The sequence below is a fragment of the Monodon monoceros genome, unplaced genomic scaffold (assembly GCF_005190385.1).
Source record: "Monodon monoceros isolate NGI ecotype Baffin Bay Population unplaced genomic scaffold, NGI_Narwhal_1 Super_Scaffold_18, whole genome shotgun sequence".
NCBI lineage: Eukaryota > Metazoa > Chordata > Mammalia > Artiodactyla > Monodontidae > Monodon > Monodon monoceros.
The window spans coordinates 84,922,390-84,944,333 of record NW_021703774.1 but is presented as its reverse complement, the minus strand read 5'-3'; the positions used below and the strand labels follow the sequence as shown (position 1 = coordinate 84,944,333).

At 44.2% G+C, this 21,944-nt stretch overlaps 1 protein-coding gene across 2 annotated transcripts in view; it reads left to right on the top strand.

Moving 5' to 3' along the window:
* Nucleotides 1-4,042: 4,042 nt before the first annotated feature.
* The window catches only part of AHCYL1 (adenosylhomocysteinase like 1), a 40,836-nt gene continuing 22,934 nt past the window's right edge, over nt 4,043-21,944 (top strand). The window contains exon 1 of one of the 2 annotated variants that reach the window (XM_029229164.1): nt 4,043-4,528. In XM_029229164.1, coding sequence (XP_029084997.1) covers nt 4,409-4,528 — 120 coding nt within the window. In that variant the 5' untranslated portion in view covers nt 4,043-4,408. The remainder of the gene's footprint in view (nt 4,529-21,944) is intronic. The other variant, XM_029229165.1, reaches the window with a different exon arrangement.

The following is a 21,944-nucleotide window of genomic DNA, read 5'->3' as shown; positions in this document are numbered from 1 at the left end:
AAGATTATGTTCAAAGTAATAATAAATAGTAAAATAAATAATACATATGATCATAACAAGCAGAGGAGGAGACAGAGAAGGAGTCGTCTTTCTCAGCCCTTGGCCCTCTGGAGCCTCTTCCCAACAGGGCTGGGATTGCAGAGGGGAGGGAAGGAGGCTGGAAGTAGGGAACCAGGAGCTGTGGGAAGTAGGAGCCTGGCACCCCTGGGGAGCCAGAGCCCAGAGCCACAGAGGTGCAGCAGGGAATCTTGCCCCTGGGCATCCCCTCAGGGCCAGCAGGGCAGATTAGCAATCTGGAGTCACATTTCGGGGCACCCTTCACATCAATTACTGTGTCTACGGTGCCTCCCAGGGTTGTGCAACGAGGGGGCTCCCGGACAGAAAGAAAATGACTAGACTGGGGCTCAGACCCCAGGAGGTGAATGGGCTCTAGGGAGAGCACGGCCTTGCTCTAGAAGGGTGCCAGGCCAGCAGGGAGCAGCCACCATAGGCTCCCCTGGGCCTCTGGGACAGTGCACTGCACACACATATCAAACTCATCATGTCTCAAGCTCACTCCTGATCTTAGCAGCCCCTCCATCTGACCTGCTTCTCTTCCTCCTTGTGTTCACCAACCCCGGGGGACGTCACCACCAGCCACCCACAGCTCACCAGGCTCCGTGGGATCTGGCTCCGGCTGCAGCTCTCGCTCCACCCTGCTTTGCACCCTATGCCCCACCCACACTGAAATCTTTATAGTTCCTGTAATATGCCAGGCTGTGTCACTGCCCTGCCTTTTCTCAGGCTATTCCCTCAGCCTGGAATCCCTTTCCTGCCTTGTCCAGCTGCTTATGTGTCAAGAATCAGCTGGGGCAGCATCTTCTCTGCAAAGCTTTTCCTGCTCACCCTCCCATCCCCCACCCCACCAGCACTCCCAGGTAGGGCTCGGCACTTCACTTGTCTCTGTCGTCCCAACATCTAGCGCTGCTCGCAGCACATCTTCAGCGTTCAGGGTAATCTTATGAATTAAATAGAAATGAATGCACGTGGAGGGTAATGTTGGGGGTAGACAGAAGAGTGAATTTGATTAACCAGCCCCAGCCCACATACTGTACCTCCTGCTACCATATTTCTGGTAACAGCATCTCCCAGTTCACCTCTCTCCTCAGGCTACTCCCTTCTAGAGCAGGGTCCCTCTGGGCTCTAGACCCTTTGGAGACTTCCCCCCACCACACACAACAGGTGTACCTGTCCTTGGGTCCCTGCTCTTCTCAAACCTTGGCTCCTTGTAGCCACATCTGTCATCGGGATGGTGCCGTTCAGGGCAGTGAGCCCTGACTCACCCACCTGACCTAGCGCGGAGGCTCAGCTCAGACAGGTGGGTGAGTAGGCTGGTAGCTAGACTTGGGGCCAGGTTGGGTGGGAAGGTCACTTCTTCCATCCATGAGCAGTCATGCCCGTAGCTGGGCCATGTGGGGTCATCTGGTGGGGGGCGGGGAGCATGCGGTTGTTCTCACCGATGTTATGTCGTCACACCCTCCGACTGGGTGAGCTCTTTGATCTCCAGCCCACACATAGCAGTGGGGATGGCAACCATCCGTGTCCTCCACAGCGTGCTTGTTTCCAGGAATGCCCTTGGCTCTAGCCTGACATGAACCACCTAGGCCTGCTGCCTTTCCACCAGGACAGGGAGTGCTGGCCCTCCCGCTTTCAATGTAAGCACCGACTCCTCTAGGTCAGCCTCCCCAGCCTCTACTTGGGCCAGGCACTCATGTAAGTGGAGTCACACCTGCTGATCTCCTTTTGCCTCAGACTGCAAAGGTACTGCTTCCTGTAGACCTGGCCCTGTCGTCACCATCAGCAGCAGCAGCAGGCAATTCTGTGAGCCTAGTGTAAGGGAAAACCTGTTACTTTGGTTCAGGGGGCATAAAAGAGAGGCTGAACTCCAGTCCCTAGCCGTCTTGCAGTCTGAATGCTAACATGCACGGCAGAGCTGGGGGACTGACACACAAAGCTCTCAGACAACGGGAGTTTTAAAAATCAAACCCAAAAGACAAAAACACCTATGTTTTTTTTCAAATAAGCTAACCTAAGTCACATGTTTTCCTATTCAAGGGATGTGGAGTTTTCACCTCTGTTCCAGCTGGCCCTGACTCTGTTCTCTAAGCAGGCAGCTCTGATCCCTGGACTCTGACAACAGTTTGGGCAAACCCACAGGATGAAAGTTATTTCTGGCCATATATCCAAAGAGTCCTGGGTGAGCAGGCATAGCTCCTGGCCCCAGCTGGGGAATAAGAAGAAAAGTGCCAGTCTGGCACCCTTATGGAGCAATCTCGCATTCTGCTCCCCCATCTCTTTGTCCCTTCTGCTACAGGAATACTTCTGAGAGGGAAGTCAAGGGGCTTGAAAGAATGGGCAGAAGGGAGAATCCTAACGGTGAAAGATGAAGATCTGCAGAAGTGCATCCTTCCAGGCACTTCCACAGACTACTTCAAACAGACAGCCTCATGGGGCTGGGTGGTTGGAACATGGGATTCTCTAAGAGTTCTGGGACCCCAGAAGCAAGTATTTCACACTCTTCCTAACCTTGAATGTAAACCAGTGGGGAAAACGTTTCTTCAGATCACAACTTCTTTCTTGAAAGAGCTGACCCTGCCAGAGACCTGCTGGGTTTCTGGATATAAGAAGGTGGGATGGGAGGAATTTAAGAAAAGGGCCCTGGGAAGACTGGAACACTCAGCAGAGTAGAGAGGAATCTGGCTTCCCAAAGTCAATCAAGGAGGGGAAGGTGAGGTGGAGGGATGGGAAGGGAGGAACAGGAGGAAGGGAGATGAAACGACCATGGGCCAGGGAGCTTTGTGGGGCGGTGTGGCTAATGAGAAGTCCCGGGTGACGAGATAGCCAAAATAACTTTTCAGAACATTTCAGAAATGTGACTTCAAGTTGTTTGTGTGTGATGTAACCTCTCCCCTGTGGCCCAAAAACCTTCATTAGAAGTTCTGCTACATGTTATGGCATTATTTTTGTGGTTGTTTCGGAATAGGGGTGCGGGTTGAAAGGAGAAGGGACTGTTTTCCATATTTGAATTGACAGCAGGAACTAAAGAAACAGCCACAAGACCAGGAGAGTGACTAAAACTTCAGATGAGGCAGAAAACTAGAGCGAGAGGTAACCTTGAAAGATCTAAGTCCCCCCAGTAATTCACAGAAATCAGGGGAGAGGAGGAGCATTGGACTTTCCACAGGACGTGGGAATTTCAGCCAATGTCATTTGAATGTCAAAGGACAAGCAACCTTAGCTGACATTGCCTTGCCAGCTGGACTAAGGTTTAACGAAACATAAAATGTATTACACACATCTGTACTATCCAGGGCCTTAGCACAGGGGTAGCACATAGTAGAGCCCAGTAATAGCACGTGAATAGTCCATGAATGCCCTGGTGCGGCCCTGGAAGCTGTCAGAGTATAATGCTTGATCCGGAGCGGGTGGGGGGGACACAACGACTTCTCTCCCCCTCCCCCACCCCTCCTTCTCCATCCTCTGACCCATCATTAGCCCTATCCCATCAGCTCTGCGGCACGAAGGTCCTGTAAACAAGCAAGGCCCAGCGGAGACGGTGGTGGAGGAGGTCACAAAGAGTTGTGCAGAAACCACACTGCTCTGGGTCTGTTCTACCCACCCTTATGGTGTCAAAGAGGCAAACGCTGCCTCTTAGGAAGGGGCTTCTGTTTCAAAGGGTCTGGGGAGGGGGCAGTGAGTGAGTGGGCTATCTTGGGCCCCGGAAGCTTCCTAGGACTGGGTGTAGGCTGTGTCGTGTGGGGCTCTGGTCTGCTCACAAGCATCCCTACGCCCTACGCCTTCTGAGACCATTCCTGGAACCCCGCAGTCCAAAGGCCCTCCAGTTCCGCGGCAACCTTGCAGGAACCACGCGCCGCTCACAAGGCTAATGGCGCCACCTGGCGGTACAAAGGGCCCGGCTCACCCCTGGAGCTTCTTCCCGAGCGAGCTAGGAAAAGGGGTGGCTTCGGCGGCCCAGTCCCGAGTGGTGACGTCATGACAGAGCGCCGTTTCTCCCCGCCTCTCCCCTGCCCTCCGGGAGCTGCCAGTACTCGACGTGGCGTCACCGCCCTCTACCCTTACTTTGCGTGCGTGTTTGCGTGCGGCGGAGGTGGTGGCGCGGGCCGGTCGGAGCTCCGTGTTGCTTGCTTCTGGTGCTCCTGTCGCTGCCGTCGCTGTCCGGCTGTCTTGGACGGCCGAGCGGACGAGGCGCCGGCCCCAGCACCTCAGCACCGGACGCGGCTCGGCGCGGGGCCCCGCCTGGAGGGTGGGCGAGCGCGTGTCGGAGGGTGCCGCGCGGGTAGGCGGGCGGGCGCCCGTAAGGGAAAGAGGCGGGGGCGGCGGGTCAGCCGCGGCCCGGGCCGGCCGGGGGATGTCGATGCCTGACGCGATGCCGCTGCCCGGTGTCGGGGAGGAGCTGAAGCAGGCCAAGGAGATTGAGGACGCCGAGAAGTACTCCTTCATGGCCACCGTCACCAAGGCGCCCAAGAAGGTGCGGGGGGCTCTGGGTGGCGGCAGGGGTCCGGGCTGGGGCCTCGCGGAAGGGGCGCGAGCGAGCTCCGGGCCCGGGTCCAGCTAGTTCGGGACTTAAGGGGCAAGGTTTGAGGGACCCGGGACGACGGAGGTCGTGTGAGGGGTGGAGGGTGAGCGGCCCCAGGCCTATCCCGAGCTGGAAAGGCAGACCCTGACCTCACTTTCCTTTGTCCCTCGGCCCAAGTCCTCCGGGATCTTTTCGAAACCCGACAGGGCCGGGCCTTAAATTTGCGACTGACTTTTCCTGGATGAAGGGCCTGGAAGACGGGAGTGGGAGGGGGTGAACGAAGTGACCCCAGTGTCCAGTCTCGGGATGAGGGTGTACGGGAAGTCTTCTCTCAGGTGAGTGTGAAAATCTGATAGTGCTTCTTTGGGAGCAGTGGCCGGCTTATCCAACAACTGCGTGCGATCTTGGAGGCAAGATGAAAAAAATGCGTGGAGCTAGCTCTTTTATGCAGGTGAAAACGATGAGGGCAGCATGAAATGGAAAAGAAAACTGATTTTCACCTTCTGTGGTCGTCTAGTTTAGACATATTTAAGAAATTAACCTTTGGAGGTTGGTGACAGCAGATACTGTCATGGATACAGGTTGATCGTAGAGTCATGTGAATAGATCAGTTAGGCATCCCTTGAGAAAGGAGCTTGGGTGGGTTGGAGGGGTGGGTGGGAAGGAACGATTGCTCATTCTTTACTGCACTTAGTGAGGCAGAACAAGTTTAGTCTGTTGTGCTGTGGGTTGAACTCAAAGGACATCCTTCTAATTCTCCTATTGTGGAAGATTAAATGACAGCCTTTGGAGGTTTTAATCTAACCAGCTCTCTGAGTGGTGGAATTGGGATCCCTAGTGCTTTCTGAGCATTTTCTGCCAAACACATCTTGATTTTCCACATAACTGGTACCCAGTTAACAGTAGACCAGAGAACCTTTGCAGAGAGGTGACCTTTCTGAAACCAGTTAAGAACCTGGATAAATATTTCCCTCCTATATAAAGACAGAGAGTTTCAAGGCTATCTCTTCCTGCAGTGTTTGATGGGATGCACTGCTTGTATAAGCTGCACAAAGCAAGGTTTGCAGGAATAGTTACAGTCGTTCAGGCTGAACTAGGTAACCTGTCATAAGTGGGAGAGATGATTTTTTTTTTTTCTTTTAAGGAAATTAACCTACCAGTCCAGAAATCAAATGCAGGGTTGAAAAGACAGGTCACCATTGTGTGCTTTAGCTCTGTCTTCCCACAAAATTTAGATCTTACCAATAGAATGCCTAAAAACACTTTGTAGAAGATCCCTTGATTCTAAGAAGTCTGACTGACCTTATTTTTAGTGCTCTCAGTTCAGCTGACTGCTTTGTTGGAGCAGTAAACCTTTGTAATCTGCACTATGTGGAGACAAAGTCACAGTCTTTATAAGCTAATGGAATATGGATAGTACCTGTGATGAGTTAGGGGAAAGAATGGGAAATCCCTGGTAACCTAATTCCCTGAACTCTTCCTCTCCCCATTAGCCTATTGTTTGTCTAGTTCTTCAGGGATTAGGTATCTTTTTTTTACTTGCCTTCATTTTAGTAAGGCTTTGTTTCTGCAGGTGCCACTATTAATAAGACAAAGTTTGTATTGTAGATCGTAGACTCCATAAAGGCAGAGACTTGTGTTCACCATTGTATCTGTCGTGCCTAGCTCTGTACCTAGCATATAGTAGGTACTCAAATAGTAATTGTCCATCTGGCTAACTAGTAATTGAGATGTCTTTATGGCTGCCTACCAGGAATAAATTTTCTTCTTTTCTTACAAGGAGAAATGTTGCTAATGTGAACTATTGTCAGTCCAAGTGCTAATGATCTTAGAGACTCATATTCCATTAGCTGAAAGGAGTGGTCCCTGCCAGGAATGTGGGAAGACCCTGTTGTAAGTTCCATTTGCTGGTAAATGTACCCCTGTGTTTCTTATTAATTTTGCTCTTTCTGAGCTTTGTTGTTTAGTATTTACACAGCACTTTGTATTAAAGTGCTTTATGATGACTAATACCCTTCCCCTAGTGATGATGAAAGGCATTTATCTAGTTAATGAGTTGATCGAGGACTAGTCAAGGTCACATTGCAAGTCCTAAGTAATCTGTTTTTTCATAACTTCAGCTGAATCAGACATAACGACTTAAGTCACTTTTGTACCTCTGCCATGTGTTGATGATGTGAGAAAGCATGAGCAAAGTAAGAGGAAAAAATTTTATCTTGGCATGTATTGAATGGTGTGAGAAAAGGCCTCTTCAAATAGTGCTGTCCTTTGCCTGTGAGGATTCCAGCGTGGCTCTAGACCAAGTAATCCTTGGATCATTCTAAGCCCTGAGGCCCCTCAGGAAATGAGGACATTTCTGGTGCCAGTCGGAGGCTATAGGTTACTTCAGGGTGACCTTGATGGTCTTCAGTCAGAACAGATTCCATTGTAACTAGTGAAGTTTTATTCACTTTAGGATAGACTAGATGTCGTTTAACTAAAAGCATAGATAGCAAGATTCTTCAGCTATAATCACAACTTACTCATTTTTGTATGCCCCGGGATCTACCACAGTAGTGTGTAGATAATGGGACTTGTTTTGGTTTGATTCAGAGCTTGATCTGAGTGTCAAAAAGCCAACTAAATGGGTACCACCTTGAGCAAGTGAGCTTCTGTGCCTCAGTTTCCTCATCTGCCAAATAAGTGCTTTTTGTTTGGAACAAGTGCAGATAGGTGTGTGTTGGGAGCTAAGATAGCAAAAGTGGTTTTTAAAAAGAAGTCCATTAGCATACTTACACTCCCTGTCTTTAATGAGCATTTGAGGTGGCTTATAACACAGGACACACACAATACAGATGGGAAGTCCAAACTATAGAAAAAACGAAAAAAACATTGTTAACCCTGAGGGCTAAGACAGTGGACGAGGCTGATCATCACATGCAACTCTAAGCTTCCTAGGAGCCAGAGGATAAAAGGAATCAGAATTATAGTCTCATTAGCAGACATGGGAAATGATACACACCACTTCCTCAGGGAGACAACTTCTGCTGGTAGTAAGTTCTAAAGGAAATTTTCACAGGACAGTATTAATAGTTATAGTATTGATTCCCGTGTTAAGGCTTGTTCATGACTGTCACTGGTGCTTTCAGATGGAATTACCAGGAAAATTTGGGAGAGAAAAGGAGTCCTTGAGTTGTAAGGGCGGTGTACATTGTACCACAGCTGAAGAGAATCCTTATTTAATGTTGGCAGTTATCAGTCAAACCAAACAAGTCAGCTAGTTCCCCATCATAACTGGGTATTTATCCCTCTTTTTCTGCTACTTCGTGTTACAGCTGTGATATTTGTCCTTGGGCCTTTGGAAATTGACATTGTGTCAAGGTTTTTTTTTTTTCCCATAGAATAAACCCAAGCTTGTTGATGAAAACCTTGTAAGATAGACACGTTTCTCTGGAAGGTCTATCAGAGCATCTGTACGAACATTTGGGGTGACTTTCTAGAGTGGTACCTTAGGCATTTGACCTAGGATCTATACAGTCAGACCTTTACCACCAGCACAATAGGGGAAAGGAGAAAAAGAACACCACAGAACAATTTTGCTTGTAGGATATATTTGAATAAAGCATATATAGCACTAATTCGTCAGAAGGGTCAGCTGGGACTTAGGAAGCATACCAGGTAGAGACCCAGTGGTAATGCTTAGATGTTTAGGATGATCCACTTCTTATCAGGATTATGTTATGGCTAATTCTTGGTGCGGTTTTGGGTTTTTTTTGTTGTTTTTTTTTTTTTTGCAGTACGTGGGCCTCTCACTGTTGTGGCCTCTCCCTCTCACTGTTGTGGCCTCTCCCGTTGCGGAGCACAGGCTCCGGACGTGCAAGTTCAGTGGCCATGGCTCACGGGCCCAGCTGCTCCGCGGCATGTGGGATCTTCCCGGACCGGGACACGAACCCGTGTCCCCCGCAAAAGCAGGCGGACTCTCAACCACTGCGCCACCAGGGAAGCCCTTGATGCAGTTTTATAGAATTTACACCTGTACTTCTTAGATTCACTGAGAAGTGATTTGATAGGTTGACATTTCCTATCTTCTCCACATCATTAGTATCTCTTACTTCTCTTTAGAATGACTACTGTTTTAGTGCCAGTCTTTGAACAGGAGTCAGAGGTGTAAGAAGATCCTATCAGAGGTGTAAGAAGATCCTATCTCTTTTAGATTTCTCCCCCAGATATTGATTACCTCTCTTTTTCTTGTTTGATTCTGTTTAGTTCGTTAGGCACAGTTTCCATATTACTTTGTTGTAAATTCCTTTAGATTTTTAACTTGTAACAGAAATCTGTTCATTGTCTAGATACTTTGCTGGCAGGATTATAAATGTGTACCTTTTTTTTCATCAGGAAGGTATCATTTGGATCCAGTGTGTGTTACCCAATGTAATATTCTTGTAAAGTTGTTTATAAAAGATATTTTGATACATAGAATCATGTAGATCTTTAGTTGCCTGTGACTCCTAAAAGTTTACTCTGTCACCTCAAGTAGTTACAATCTGTAAATAAGCACCTTAATGCTCTCTTGGGGCTGTTATTTAAAGGAACTGGCCAATAAAGGAGAATCATTTATACCTATCTGTTTCTCAAGTTTGGAAATTTGAATATTAAATTTTATAAAGAAGGGCCAGCCTTATACTGGGTATAATAATTCAGAATACATCACATTGAGGTGGCTCAGAGGCACCCCCCTCACGTTTGAAGAACAGTACATTTGCATAGACCAGAGTTTTTTTCCTGAAATCCGAGAATCCAAGGTTAAAGACAGATTCTTACCACAGATTTTCCTTCCAGCTCTTGTCAGCACTATCAGTGCCTTGCATATGGTAAGTAGTTAAAAATTCACATTGAGTTGTGAATTCTATCCTGATTCCGCATTTCCCTTTGACTCATTCAGGTAGTTCTCTTGCTATCCCACTGTTGTTTGGCTGTTACCTGAGACCTCTAACTTCCCCCTTTTTATTCTTAAAACTGTGAGGAGGAGGAGGAGGAGTATGATGTAAGTTAAGCACTTGATTTTTGGAGTGAGGTTTACCTTCAGCCTCTACCATCTCAAAGTTGTGTGACCTTTGGACAAGCTGGGTGACTTAACCTGTTTGAGCCTCCATTTTTTTTACCTGTGGAATGAGGAATAATGATAGTCCTACAAGATTGTTGAAGAGACTAGCATTTAGTAAATACTAATTAGTGTACCTATTCCTTTATAACTAGAGTGACCATATGTCCTGGTTTACCTGGTACAATTCAGGTTTATGCCTGTTATCCCAGCATGCTAGTCAGTGAGTGCCTTCTTACACTCTGAAAAGTACCCTGCTTTATATGGAATTTCAAAATATTCTCAAAGAGCCAAAACAAAGATGTTTCTATTGGAATATCTTTTCAACAGGAAATTTCCCTGACAAAAATGTTATTTTATGTAGAGTTTACTCTGGTTGAACACTAGACTATTTGTTGAGTTCCAGGACGTACATAGACAGTGGGAGAGTTTAGAGCTTGTGATGGAAATGAGATAGGTTCTACCTGACCACTCCCCCACCTCATTCCCCATAATGACAGTGTACCCATAGAATGAGGGCGTTTGTCAGACATTGGCCTGAGTCCAGGAGTTTATTTCCTCAACCTGTAATAGTTTGGGAGTCTTTCCAAACTAGAATCTTTGAATCACATGAAACAATTCCACAGGCTCATCTGAGCTGTGACCTTATGTTTGTATATGGTCACCTTCAGATCCCAGGCCTGTGTACTCCAACTCCCTCACACCCACTCAGGTACTATTTCTATCTGCTCTAAACAGCCTGCTCTTAATTACATGTAACTGATTTTCTCTTGCAGAAATGTGTGGCCTTTGCTCCATAGCAGTTACAGATCTAGGGTGGAGCACCCTTTGCCTTTGTTAACACTCATGCTGGTTTCATTTTTGTTCCTATCTCTGTTCAGTTTTTCTAAAGGATTCAGTCAGGTGCCTTAATCTCAGAATGTATATAATGATTGGTACTGCTTAGCAATATACAGTGGGGCTTAATCATTTACTACCCAAACAGGACACAGAATAAAACAGTGTAATGAACTACTGATGAAAGGTATTATTTGGAATGCAGGGGAGAGATTGGGAAAGTACTTTGACAGAACCGCCAGTCTAGGACGGCAAAGCATGTTCCTGCTTTCTTGTCTTGAAAGCCCCAATGCCTCAGCTAATGTGCCTCTGTACTTAACTTCTAGGGCTTAATGGGCTTAAAGTGTTTTCCTTTACCAGCCCAAACCAGTTCAGTTCTTTTAAAATGGACACCGTGTACTTAGTTGTGTGCTAGCAGTGAGGCTTTAACGGGAGGGGTTTGGGACTGCTCACTGTTCCGTGCTGTTCATCTTGGACCTGCCTCAGGTTTAGTTCTTTACAATCTGAAGAACTGCTCAGCTAGAGCAAGCCCTGTTGTTTATGTATTTTTCTCTCCTTTCCTGAGCCTGTGTGTGTACAATGGCATCAGTGGAATCCCGCTGCGCCTATGTGCTCAAGGTGCCAAGGAAAATGCTAATGTGCTGATCTGCGGTGTGCGCAGCTCTCTGAGCTGGATGGTGAACTGGTGAGTAGCAGAATGAAGGGGCTGAAGGCCTGGAGCAGATGAGTATAACCATGTTCCATTCATTTTGGCCTCCTGAATGAAGCTGTTCATACCACTGTGTTTTGAGCAGTGTCAGGAGTTTGGAAGTTCTGTTTTTAATAAATGGCTCCTACTCTTCTAGTACTTATTAATTGTATTAAGGTGAACCTTTGAAGGACAGATTTCCATGGGTATTATAATGGGAATTACTTTTTCCCTTTACCCCAGGACTGGCCTGACTGCAAGTCAAAGTTTCTGGGCTATGACCTATTCCAGTTATGGTTTTAGGATCCTGAAATCAAAAAGGAGACCTGTCAGGAAAGTCAATAGGATAGATTCTGCTCTGCCCTCTTTGACCACCCCCACATTGTATCCTTACTCAAAGGCTTTAAGGAAAACCTTTTTGGGCTCTCATGACAGTTAGCTTTATTTTGGAGATGTAGAAAAGAGCTACTCGCTTTGAATTCTCAAACTGCACACCCCCCCCCCCCCCCCCCCGTTGTTAACTTCAGAAGGGAGGTCAATAAGTAGACAAATACGTGTGAAAGGTAGATAAATAGGTTTCTCTTTTGCCCGTTTGAGGGAATGCTCCTGAGATATTCACTGGATTAGAGACTCCAGAACAGTGGTTCCTAATCTTTTGAGTCACAGATCCCTTTTTAAAAGTCTTATAAAAATCACTGTTCTTTCCTCGGCAAAATTCAGGAGCACAGAAACTTATACTTTCAGAGGATTTAAGGGACTCCCTGAAGCTCATCTCTGGATCCTGGCTTTAAAAGCCCTGATTTAGAAGGCCAGGCCTCTAAGCCATAGTATCTCTCTCCCTTACAGATCAAGAAACAGCTGAGATTAACTTTCCAGCTTGCAGCTTGTCCTTGGAACAAAGCTGAGGTTGTTGGTGTTCTTTTCACCCCCCTCTTTGGGATGCTCCTCAGCTTCCCAAGAGACTCATTATCAATGCCTTGAGGGTTCAACTGAGGAACTTATGCACACTGAAACCAGCGTTTCAGCAACTTTTGGGAGTTTTTGTACTATCTCAGCCCCATTGCTCTCATAGGAACTGTTGGTACCCCTAAGTCTCCAGAGTTGATTCCATAGCAGTGTTTAGAATAGGGGACTCACTAGACTGCGTATCAAAACTAAACAAAATAATTTGCTCCTCTGTGTCTCTCAAAAATAGGTTTGATTTCAATGTAGTACTTCTCAGACTGTTTTCAAGACTGACGGTGATATCTGAATCTTACTTTTCATTTGATTTCTCTAGACCAACAGTATTAAGGACAAGGACCATATCCCATACATATGTATAGTATGTAGGGCCTGGTACATAATACTGACCATAATTGTTTACTGAGTAAAGTATTTTGAGATGCTTGTCCCTAGGAGGAAGTGAGTTGGACTCACATGGTGGCTTTGCCTCACTTTCCCCTTCAGCTGGCCAGTGTTGTTTTTCTAACTTAGACCCCCTCCCACGTGAGTGATAACGGAGTACCAAGAACTGCAGGTGAGAAATTGATGAGAATTTCTAACAGCTTAGTAGATCCCTTTATAATGCCAGAAATGGGTAAGAGACTCTTCGGGCTAAGATTTGAGAATCTTAGTCCAGTAGCATGAGAACCACGAGGCAGTAGGCCAGAAGCTTAGAGGTGTCCTTATGACATAATGGGAAAGGTAATTTGAATTTCCCACCAAGTTTGAAACCCTTAGCATAGGGACACTGCCCACAGTTGAAAGTGGTATTCTGGTTTACTCTTGATTTAAGCTTACTCTTAGGGTGTTTGAGATCTGGGGGCCAGTGATGAGTTGAACAGTTTCATTTTGGAATCTGTGTTGGAATCATAAAAGTAATAAACAGCAGCTCTGCCTGTCAGTGCTGAGCAAACTTCTGATTCTTCTCGTTCTGCAACCCTGGCTGCCTCTTCTGCACCAAAGGCTGAGCTCAGCGCTCAGAAGCTATATGTGCCCTTGTCTTTGAAACACACCTTCAGAGTCACAGTTTTCAGGGAACTGGGCCAATGCTTGCCCTAATCAGGAGCTTGGGCTCTGGTTGGCACTGAGAATTCTGTGTAGGTTGTTTCCCCACAGCATGTAACCTAGGCAGGATTCAGGGGAATGGGGGACCTCCAGAATTTTGCTGTTTTGGAAGTAGAAGTCTGTGCTTTGTAGAAATGGCAAGTGTGTTCAGTTGTTCCGGTAACTAATTCAGTTTCCTGTGGGTGGCCAGGTGGCATCCAGCCTCTAATTCAGTACTTGAGTTTTTAGTGTCCAGAGCACCAGACTTCTTTGCAAGCAAGACATGAAGATTCCCAGTGTTCAGCTCTTACAGAGAATAGCCCAGCTGGCTTGTCATGCTGGACTAGATGAATTGTGAATGTTAATTATACTGATCAATACAGTGGCCTTGGTAACAGGCTTGTAGCTGCTGTAGAATCTGTTTACTTCAGGTTTGTGACGGAGAAGAGACCAAGCTGGTTGGGAACATGGTGTTCTAAGTGTAAGTCCAAGGAAGATGCACACTGGACAGACCGACCCTGTGGCACCCCTTCCCCGGGACTGCCCAGAGGGAAGCATTACTCTGGCGGTGGTGTCTGTTCTTATTTGCCAGCTGAGAATTAATTGAGGTTGGAAAAGGCCTGGTTTTTAATTTGGTGGAGTAAAGAACGTTTACAAATCAGAAAGGTTAAGAAGGAGAGCACGGGGCGGGGCGGGGGGGTAGGGGGGATGAATTGGGAGATTAGGATTGACATATATACACTAATATGTATAAAATAGATAATAAGAACCCTGCTGTATAAAAAATAAAATTCAAAAATAAATTTAAAAAGAGCAGCTATGTTGAGAAGGCACCTCATTTCTCTAGTTTGTAATTAGGAGTGGAGAGTTGATGGGATTAGTTTCAACCCTTGCATTCAGGAGAAGGAACCTCTCCTATTTGGGGAGTAGAGGGTTCAGAATTCTGCACATTCTTTTCTGACTTCACAGGGAGGGGATTAGCTGAGCACCGGGCATGTGTGGAATGAGAGCACCTTGCCAATTTTTACTGAATTTGGACCAACGCATTGTAAAAATACAGTCTTTCTTCCTCAGACAGGCTCTTTGTCATGCTCTCCTAAACCCTTGTGGATCCATCTGAATGATTGTCTGTAGCTGACAGATGGAGTTGGTATTAAAAGCAGATTTTCTACTTCCTTGGCCTTATTTGTTTTATTTCTGTACAAGACTAACTCATTTGTTCCCTGTGTTCCTTGAGTCACTTTATGAAGAGCCTGGTAAACTCCATGTGCTTGTGTTTGCTTTTTCAGATCCTGCTTAGATTGTCTCAGATCAGTCCTCCTCATGGAGTGGGAAGGAGTAAAAGCTAGGGAGCTAGCTAGGGAGTCACCTAGGGAGCTTTTTCAAAATATTGGTAACCGGGCCCCTAACCTAGACCTACTTACTCAGAATGGGGAGGGGTTGACAGTAAGGGGCAGGTGGAAAATGGGATGGTATGTGCATTTTGGAACAGCTTTCTCAGCTAAACTTGAGAGGTCCCAGATTTAGAACCACTCTTTTAGATTATCTAGCAAGGCTAGCCAAAATTGTTGTGAAATCTGCTGTTTGGCTGGTAATGCAGCCACCACCTATCTCGGATGACTTTGGCCCTGAGGGAAATCTTGTGCCCCATAAGAGGTCCTGAAAAATAGCCTATACTTACTCTTCTTTCCCAAGGTATACAGAGTAAGCCATAACCAGAAATCATGCATCCCTGTCAACTCAAGGTTGAGCATCTGCTGTGTCCCTGGACCCGTGCTGGCTGCTTAGGATACATCAGTGAACAAGACAAAGGTCCATATCTATCCTGTGGCATTTACATTCTTATGAGGTTATTATTTGGGTCATGTGAGTCTGGTGTAGTGGTCCCAACTGTGTGGAGTTTAGAGCCCTATCAGAGCTGTGCTTATCTTCCAGAAAAATTACATACATGTAACAATTTGCATATAAGGGGGAGTTGGCAGCCTGAAACCCATCCGTGGATCCCAGGCTAAAAACCTAGACAGCTTGCTTGCCTAGAATTGATTAATGTCGTGATTGGGATAAAGCAAGGTCATGAGTTTGGGTGTATGGGCATTTTATCTCCTAGCAGGACTGGATTGTGGTTTCTTCATCTGTATGGCCAAGGTAGTTTGCCAAGAACTCAAGGGTGTCTCTAGAAAAAGTATAAGGAATGGCTAGACCTCCACTAAACCAATAGCATTTCTTTAGTCTGTGTTCTCTTTGAAATGTCAAGAATGACTTTGACTCTGTCCTCATCTCCAGTTTCTGGTTGGCTGAGCTTCTTGGACTCAATAGATTAAAAATCAGGTCAGAATATGAGAATTTCCTTAACATAATAATTTATATTGTGAATTCCTGGATTAAGATAGTAAAATTATAAAGATCGTGAGAGGACTTTTTAGTGAAATTCTGGCTTCAAAACATAGAAAATCACAGAAGGAGTTGATTGAGGGACTGAGGAAATAGCCAAAGAGTAAAAGATCAGAGAAAGATGATAGGAGAAAACGGGCAGAGCTCAGAAAGACAATTAACTAAGCTGGTAAGCCAGGTAGCCAGGAGAGCAGTTTCCTCCTTAAGCCGAAGTGAATAGATTTGAGACCCAGACAAAAGATTCCTTTTTAGTCCTGAAGGGGTCTGTCACTATTGCTTTATTATCAAATAGACGTTAGGGTAAAAAGGGGAGGGTAGATAAGGCTTTGCTTTATTTATACCGATATTAGTATGTCTCTATCCCTAGAAAAGTTGGTGTTTGACTTGAATGAATGGCAGAACCATTCCTCAGAGTTGGTACAGTGTGTAACATGTGCTACAGAAATATGAATGAAATTTCATTTGGGGCAACAGGAGAAAGAATTATGTAGAAAAGACACAGCCAGATTTAGAGATTGGAGCACAACGAGCTTGCAGAGTTCTATGCCAGTTCTACCTTTACCTCCCTGAAATCTGGCCTTTAGTATAACCACAGGCCAAGACCTCTTAAGGTGGTCTTTACAGGGATATTCTTGTTTCTCTGCCTAAGTCTAAGGAGAACTTTCCAGACCCACATTGAGGGGTTGCTGAATAAGTGCTGTATTCAAGGCCTTCCAGGCCAAACTTCTATAAATTCAGAACCCGTTAGAGAACAGTACTCACAGTCCTCCCCAGAGGAGCCGGGAGGCTCTAGATGGTTCCAGTTGTAACTGCTCTCCAGCATATGGAAAAACTATTTTGCTGTGAAACCTTACAACCTGCTATTTAATATAAAAGACATCTCATTGTTTGCTCAATGATGCATTAAAGTCAAAGCTACCTAATCTAGTAGAATATAATCGTACCACCAACTATTTTCTATTTTTAAAGAAGCCCTTTAAAATGATCAGAGGAATTTCAGACCTCACCTCCTGGGTCTGTTTAGATTTATTTTGAGGTTCTGTTCAGCTTATGAAGCTATATAGTTAAAACCTACTATTGAGTTTTTGGGAAAATTCTACTGTTCTTAAAAACCACATAGCCAGGATTTTTTTCTTTGTTCATTAAATGAGTACTTTATGTAATGTCTACCGTGGATATGAAACCAAGATTCAGTAATCATATATTATGTCAGTTAAGTCCAGAATACTTCAATAAAATTAATAACCTTACAAGAACTTTTTTTTTTAGTTGTAGCAGAGTCAGTTAGAGAAGTGGTACCAGAACGTGGGAAAGCATCAGTGACAAAATGTGTCTTTATCTAAAAATTTTACTGGGAGGTTCCCAAATTTACTTATAGCTCATTTTGAATTGGGAAAATCCAACCTCACTAGATCTTTCAGACATGTTATAAAGTGCAAGTGACTTGAAGTGGGTAGTGTTTGAGTGGTACACCACAGTTGAGAAAGGAACCTAGTAGAATGTTCTCAATTTAAGGGCATGTTCTCTAATTATACTAAGTGTTAGTGTGTGAAAGAAAAGTTCCCCCATCACTATAACGCACAGGATAAATAAATGCTGATAAAAAGCACATTTAAAATATACTCTTTGCTGCATGTTTTAAAGCATCGTCATATCTTATGAAGATAGCCAGCGGGTTTCCAAGATAACCAGAAAAAAAAATCATTGGTCAGTTTTAACCATACCAAATTGAAAACCTCTGTGTATAAGTAAATACAGGTGGAGTTTTTTTTTTAAGAAAACATTTTTACTCTTACAGTCCAGTACCTTGAAAAGTACAGTAGTCCAGTACAGCAGCTGGCATACGGGGACTGGCATCGAGTGGACAGGCAAGAAGAGTTACTGACTGGAGGAGGGAGAGGAGGTGGGAGATGGGAGAGCTGAAGGAACATCAGCTATAGGAGACGGAGGGCAAGCTGCAATTTCACTCAAATGCCTGACGTCGATGGCACAGGTTCTGGTTCCTTGCTGGATACAATTCTATCTACCCTCTTGAAAAAACAATCCAGTGATGTCTGGGTAGTAGCTCTTTTTTTTCTCATCATAGTTAACACGGTAGCACTGGCTTGCATTCTGAACATTCTGAAGGCTGCTGCAACCTTTGTGTACCATTCTATGTTCGGGTCCTGTGCCTCAGAAACTAACAGTGTCTCGTCAAATAAAGAAAGTTCCCTTGCCATTTCCTGGGTTGTGAATCTCTTCGGTTCTTCAGTTACTTCTTCCTCTTGTCGCTCCACTCTCAATTATTTTCACTTTTGTTTCCATCGTTATTGCTTGGCTCTTCTTAGCAGTACCAGCTACATCACTGCTGCTTTTACACTTGCTTCTGGACATCCAGGGCTTGAAATAAAGATACTGTACTACTGTACTTTATACAGTACTATACAGTAAAGTACACAAAAACACAACCACTGGTAGGGGATGCACAACGTATGCCAGACACGTGAACTAACTTGCATGATTGGACAGGCAAACACGTTCACATCTTTGAAAGTTGGCAACTTGAAGGTTTGTATATAGGGGACTTACTATATTTTTTTAAGAGGCTCTGAAAGACTAGAGACACTAAGGATTGGAAGGTTTAAGAGTATCTAAAATTTAAATATTAAATCTTTCACACGAACTTCTCCTTACATGAAAGGTACTAAATAAATTACATTTAAATGTTCTACTTATATATTTTTTAAAAGATCAGATATTTCTCATTTAAAAGAAAGCAGAAATTATTTAAAATACGAGCAGTAGGGATTTCTCTGGTGGTCCAGCGTTTAAGACTCCGAGGTTCCACTGCAGGGGGTGCGTGTTCGATCCCTGGTTGGGGAACTAAGATCCCGTAAGCCGTGAAGTGCGGCCAAAAAAAAAAAAGGGTAGAGGGGTAAAGGATAAACCCTATATCCAATCCAAATTACATTAAAACCCAAATATAAAATATCAACAGAAGGGGCATTTTCCTAAAAGGAAGTAAATACTCACTATTGGGAGAAATCTACGTTGTAAGATATTTTCTTGCTTTGATACGGCTAAAAAAAGAAAAATTTCATGTCTAAAATTTTAGGCTTATATAGTTATAAATATGTAATTCTACTTTATAGGTAGTTCAACTAGGAGAAATAAATTAGCACAATCATTTGAATTGGTTTATATATCAGGTGGAGTTTTTAAATTGCTTTTGATTCCAATGGGAAGCTCACGGGTCATTTCTTTCATCAGAAAGTGTCAGGATTAGATTGTTTGTACATTCTCCTCCTCCCCAATCCATCCCCAAAAGACAGTTGAAGCATATGCCAGAGTGGAGCTTTTTGCTTCCACAATGTTTGGTCTCTCCTATTCTCTCTTCACCCTTTCCAAGTCTAAGGAGCAGTATCTCTCAATGGGAATTCACTGGCAACTTAATATGACTTTTCTTTGCATCATTTCACTTCTCCCAAAACCAGTGTGGATTTTGGAACTGAGAGTTCTTTTCCCTCCCCAAAGCTCACCACGTTCAACTGATATTGTAAGTTCAGAAAGCTTTAGTGCAATAGTAGACTGTTCTGTAAACTGACCCCTTGAAAATAAAGGGGAACGCTGCTGTTTCCCCCAGCCTGTTACAAAAGAAGGATAATAGTACTGATTTTGTAGGGGGGTTTTTTGTTTTTGTTTTGTTTTTTACTTAACGGGTTTGTTGTTGTTGTTAATGTTGCCTTGAGCAAGTCACTTAACTCCCACCCCTGTTCTGTTTTGTCATCTGTGAAGGGTAGATCCAGCAGTCAGAGGATTCCAGAATGTTTTGAAAATACAAATCCTCTATAAGAAAATCTTAGCCACAGCCACTAATGTTGAAGCAGGTGCTTAAACTAGAAAGTCATAGAAATCTAGGCATTCAGGACCTTGGTTTTCACCATGCTAACAAGTGTGGATTTCAAACTGCTAATCAGCTTTAAGTAAAAAGCCCTAATCGAGTGCCCTCAGGTGGTTTTACTTGTTCTTCGTATGCCAAGATTTAAACAAAAATGGTTTGAAAAACATTTAGATCAGTGATATTCTAGCAGTGTTACTGGTAAAATTTGCTGAATAACTTTTCCTATACAAGAGTTGATTTTGGCTTTTGGTTTACTGTACAGCCAAAAGCGAGAGACCTTTATCCTTGCTTATCTGTCCACTTTACTCATTAGAATATGGCTAATCAGAAAGTCATAGGTCAGGAAAACCCAAACTTTTGTCTTCAGGTCTGGGAGGCAGCGAGAATAGGGGGATTGTACTGTATTCATTCTGGAACAACAGGTAGCTCTTATTTTTCAATAGCTCCAAAGATGTTTCGGCCTACAATTTCTTTCAACCAGCTTGTTTCTTGTAGGCTATCTAAGGTCATTATTTTATACTGAGACTTACCTAAAATTGAACATAAACACCTCAAGTTAGAACGTCAAGAAGGATGGCAAATACTGCCTCTCTACAATGAAAAATACAATTATGTTTTATTTATTTATTTATTTATTTTTGGCTGTGTTGGGTCTTCGTTGCTGTGTGCAGGCTTTCTCTAGTTGTGGCAAATGGGAGCTACTCTTTGTTGTGGTGCGCGTGCTTCTCATTGTGGTGGCTTCTCTTGTTGCTGAGCACGGGCTCTAGGTACACGGGCTTTAGTAGTTGTGGCGCACAGGCTTAGTTGCTCCATGGCATGTGGGATCTTCCCGGAGCAGGGCTCAAACCCATGTCCCCTGCACTGGCAAGCGGATTCTTAACCACTGCACCACCAGGGAAGTCCCTACAATCATGTTTTTGTTGTTGTTGTTGTTTTTTACGGTACGCGGGCCTCTCACTATTGTGGCCTCTCCCGTTGCGGAGCGCAGGCTCAGCAGCCATGGCTCATGGGTCCATCTGCTCCGTGGCATGTGGGATCTTCCCGTACCGGGGCACGAACCTGTGTCCCCTGCATCGGCAGGCGGACTCTCAACCACTGCGCCACCAGGGAAGCCCTACAATCATGTTTTTGATGTGACTGATTATCTTTGATAGATTCTTGTCCATGTATTAGAAGCTTAATATTTTGTGTTTTGTTTTTAAGAGCTGTGGAAACTAAAGCTTGCTGCAGCTGATCTTTAAAGTGGTTTCACCTTGTCCTTTGAACTTGAAAATATCCAGTCTAACTACAGAATGGATTCTGAAGAGTCCCATTGACCCACTCATCTCTGGAAGCAATACCTGTTACTACATAGTATTTAACATTAGGTCTTTAAAGTCAGATAATGTTATTTAATATTGAGTTTTGGTGGTTTTTTCCTCCCTTGAGCCTGTACTTGATGGGAAGCAGTGGATGGTGACTAAAAAAAATATCTCATTAACCTTTGTTGAGTATTAGTCTAGGGTTCTGAATGCTGACCCTCGTGGACTCAGCTGCGACTTATTGGGAGCTACTTGTATTTCTCCCGCCATATCACAGGTGGGATTCACTCACTCAAGTGAATATGTAAAGAGGGTTTAAATTTCTAAGATGTAATTGGCTTTCAAGTTTATTTCAGCTAGACTTCCAGATCAAGGAAGGAAGAATTGTTCTTATAACATCTCCAATCTTGTTCCAATTTGATAGGCTAAGAAATTACACAGATGGCATTTACTCAGTCTATGTGGCCACCTTCCAAAATGCCAGACTCCATCTTCCTTCTAGAGATATCCACTGATTACTTGCTTTCAGGGTTAACTTTTCTTCTCATAGCAATTTGTTTGAAGAATACAGATTTGCCTAATTTGTAAGCAGTTGTGTTTTCATCTTAAAGAATATCCCAGCATACTTTGCAGTAAGGTTTGCAAGTTTAACATCTTGTGAGCTTCACTTAAAATCAGTATTGGCTTTAAAGAGGACTGCGAATTAAGGCTAATGACTTTTTATTACAAACATGTAAGGTTTGTATATATGTGTAACCAGGCTTGGTCTTTCCTGACATTCAAGAATTGTTGATTCTTGTACTCTCTGAACCACCACAAAGTGATTTCCAAGTGAAAAAAAAAAAACAAAGTGCAGAATATTTTAGCATGCTACCTTTTGAGTAAGAAAGAGAGGGAAAATAAGAATATAAATACATATTTGCTTTTCCTACCTCAAAAAATGAACATAAGAAGGCTAAACCAGAAATTAATGAAAATTGGGGAGAGTGGAACAGAGTTGGGGGGATAGGAATGGAAATGAGACTTCTCTGAGTATACCTTTAAAATTTTTGAGATGTGTTTTATATGTCAAAAAATAAAATTAAGGGAAGAAAAAGGAAATCTTAAAATTGCATATAAACAGAAACAAATGAACCTAACTACATATCAGGAAGATTACACAA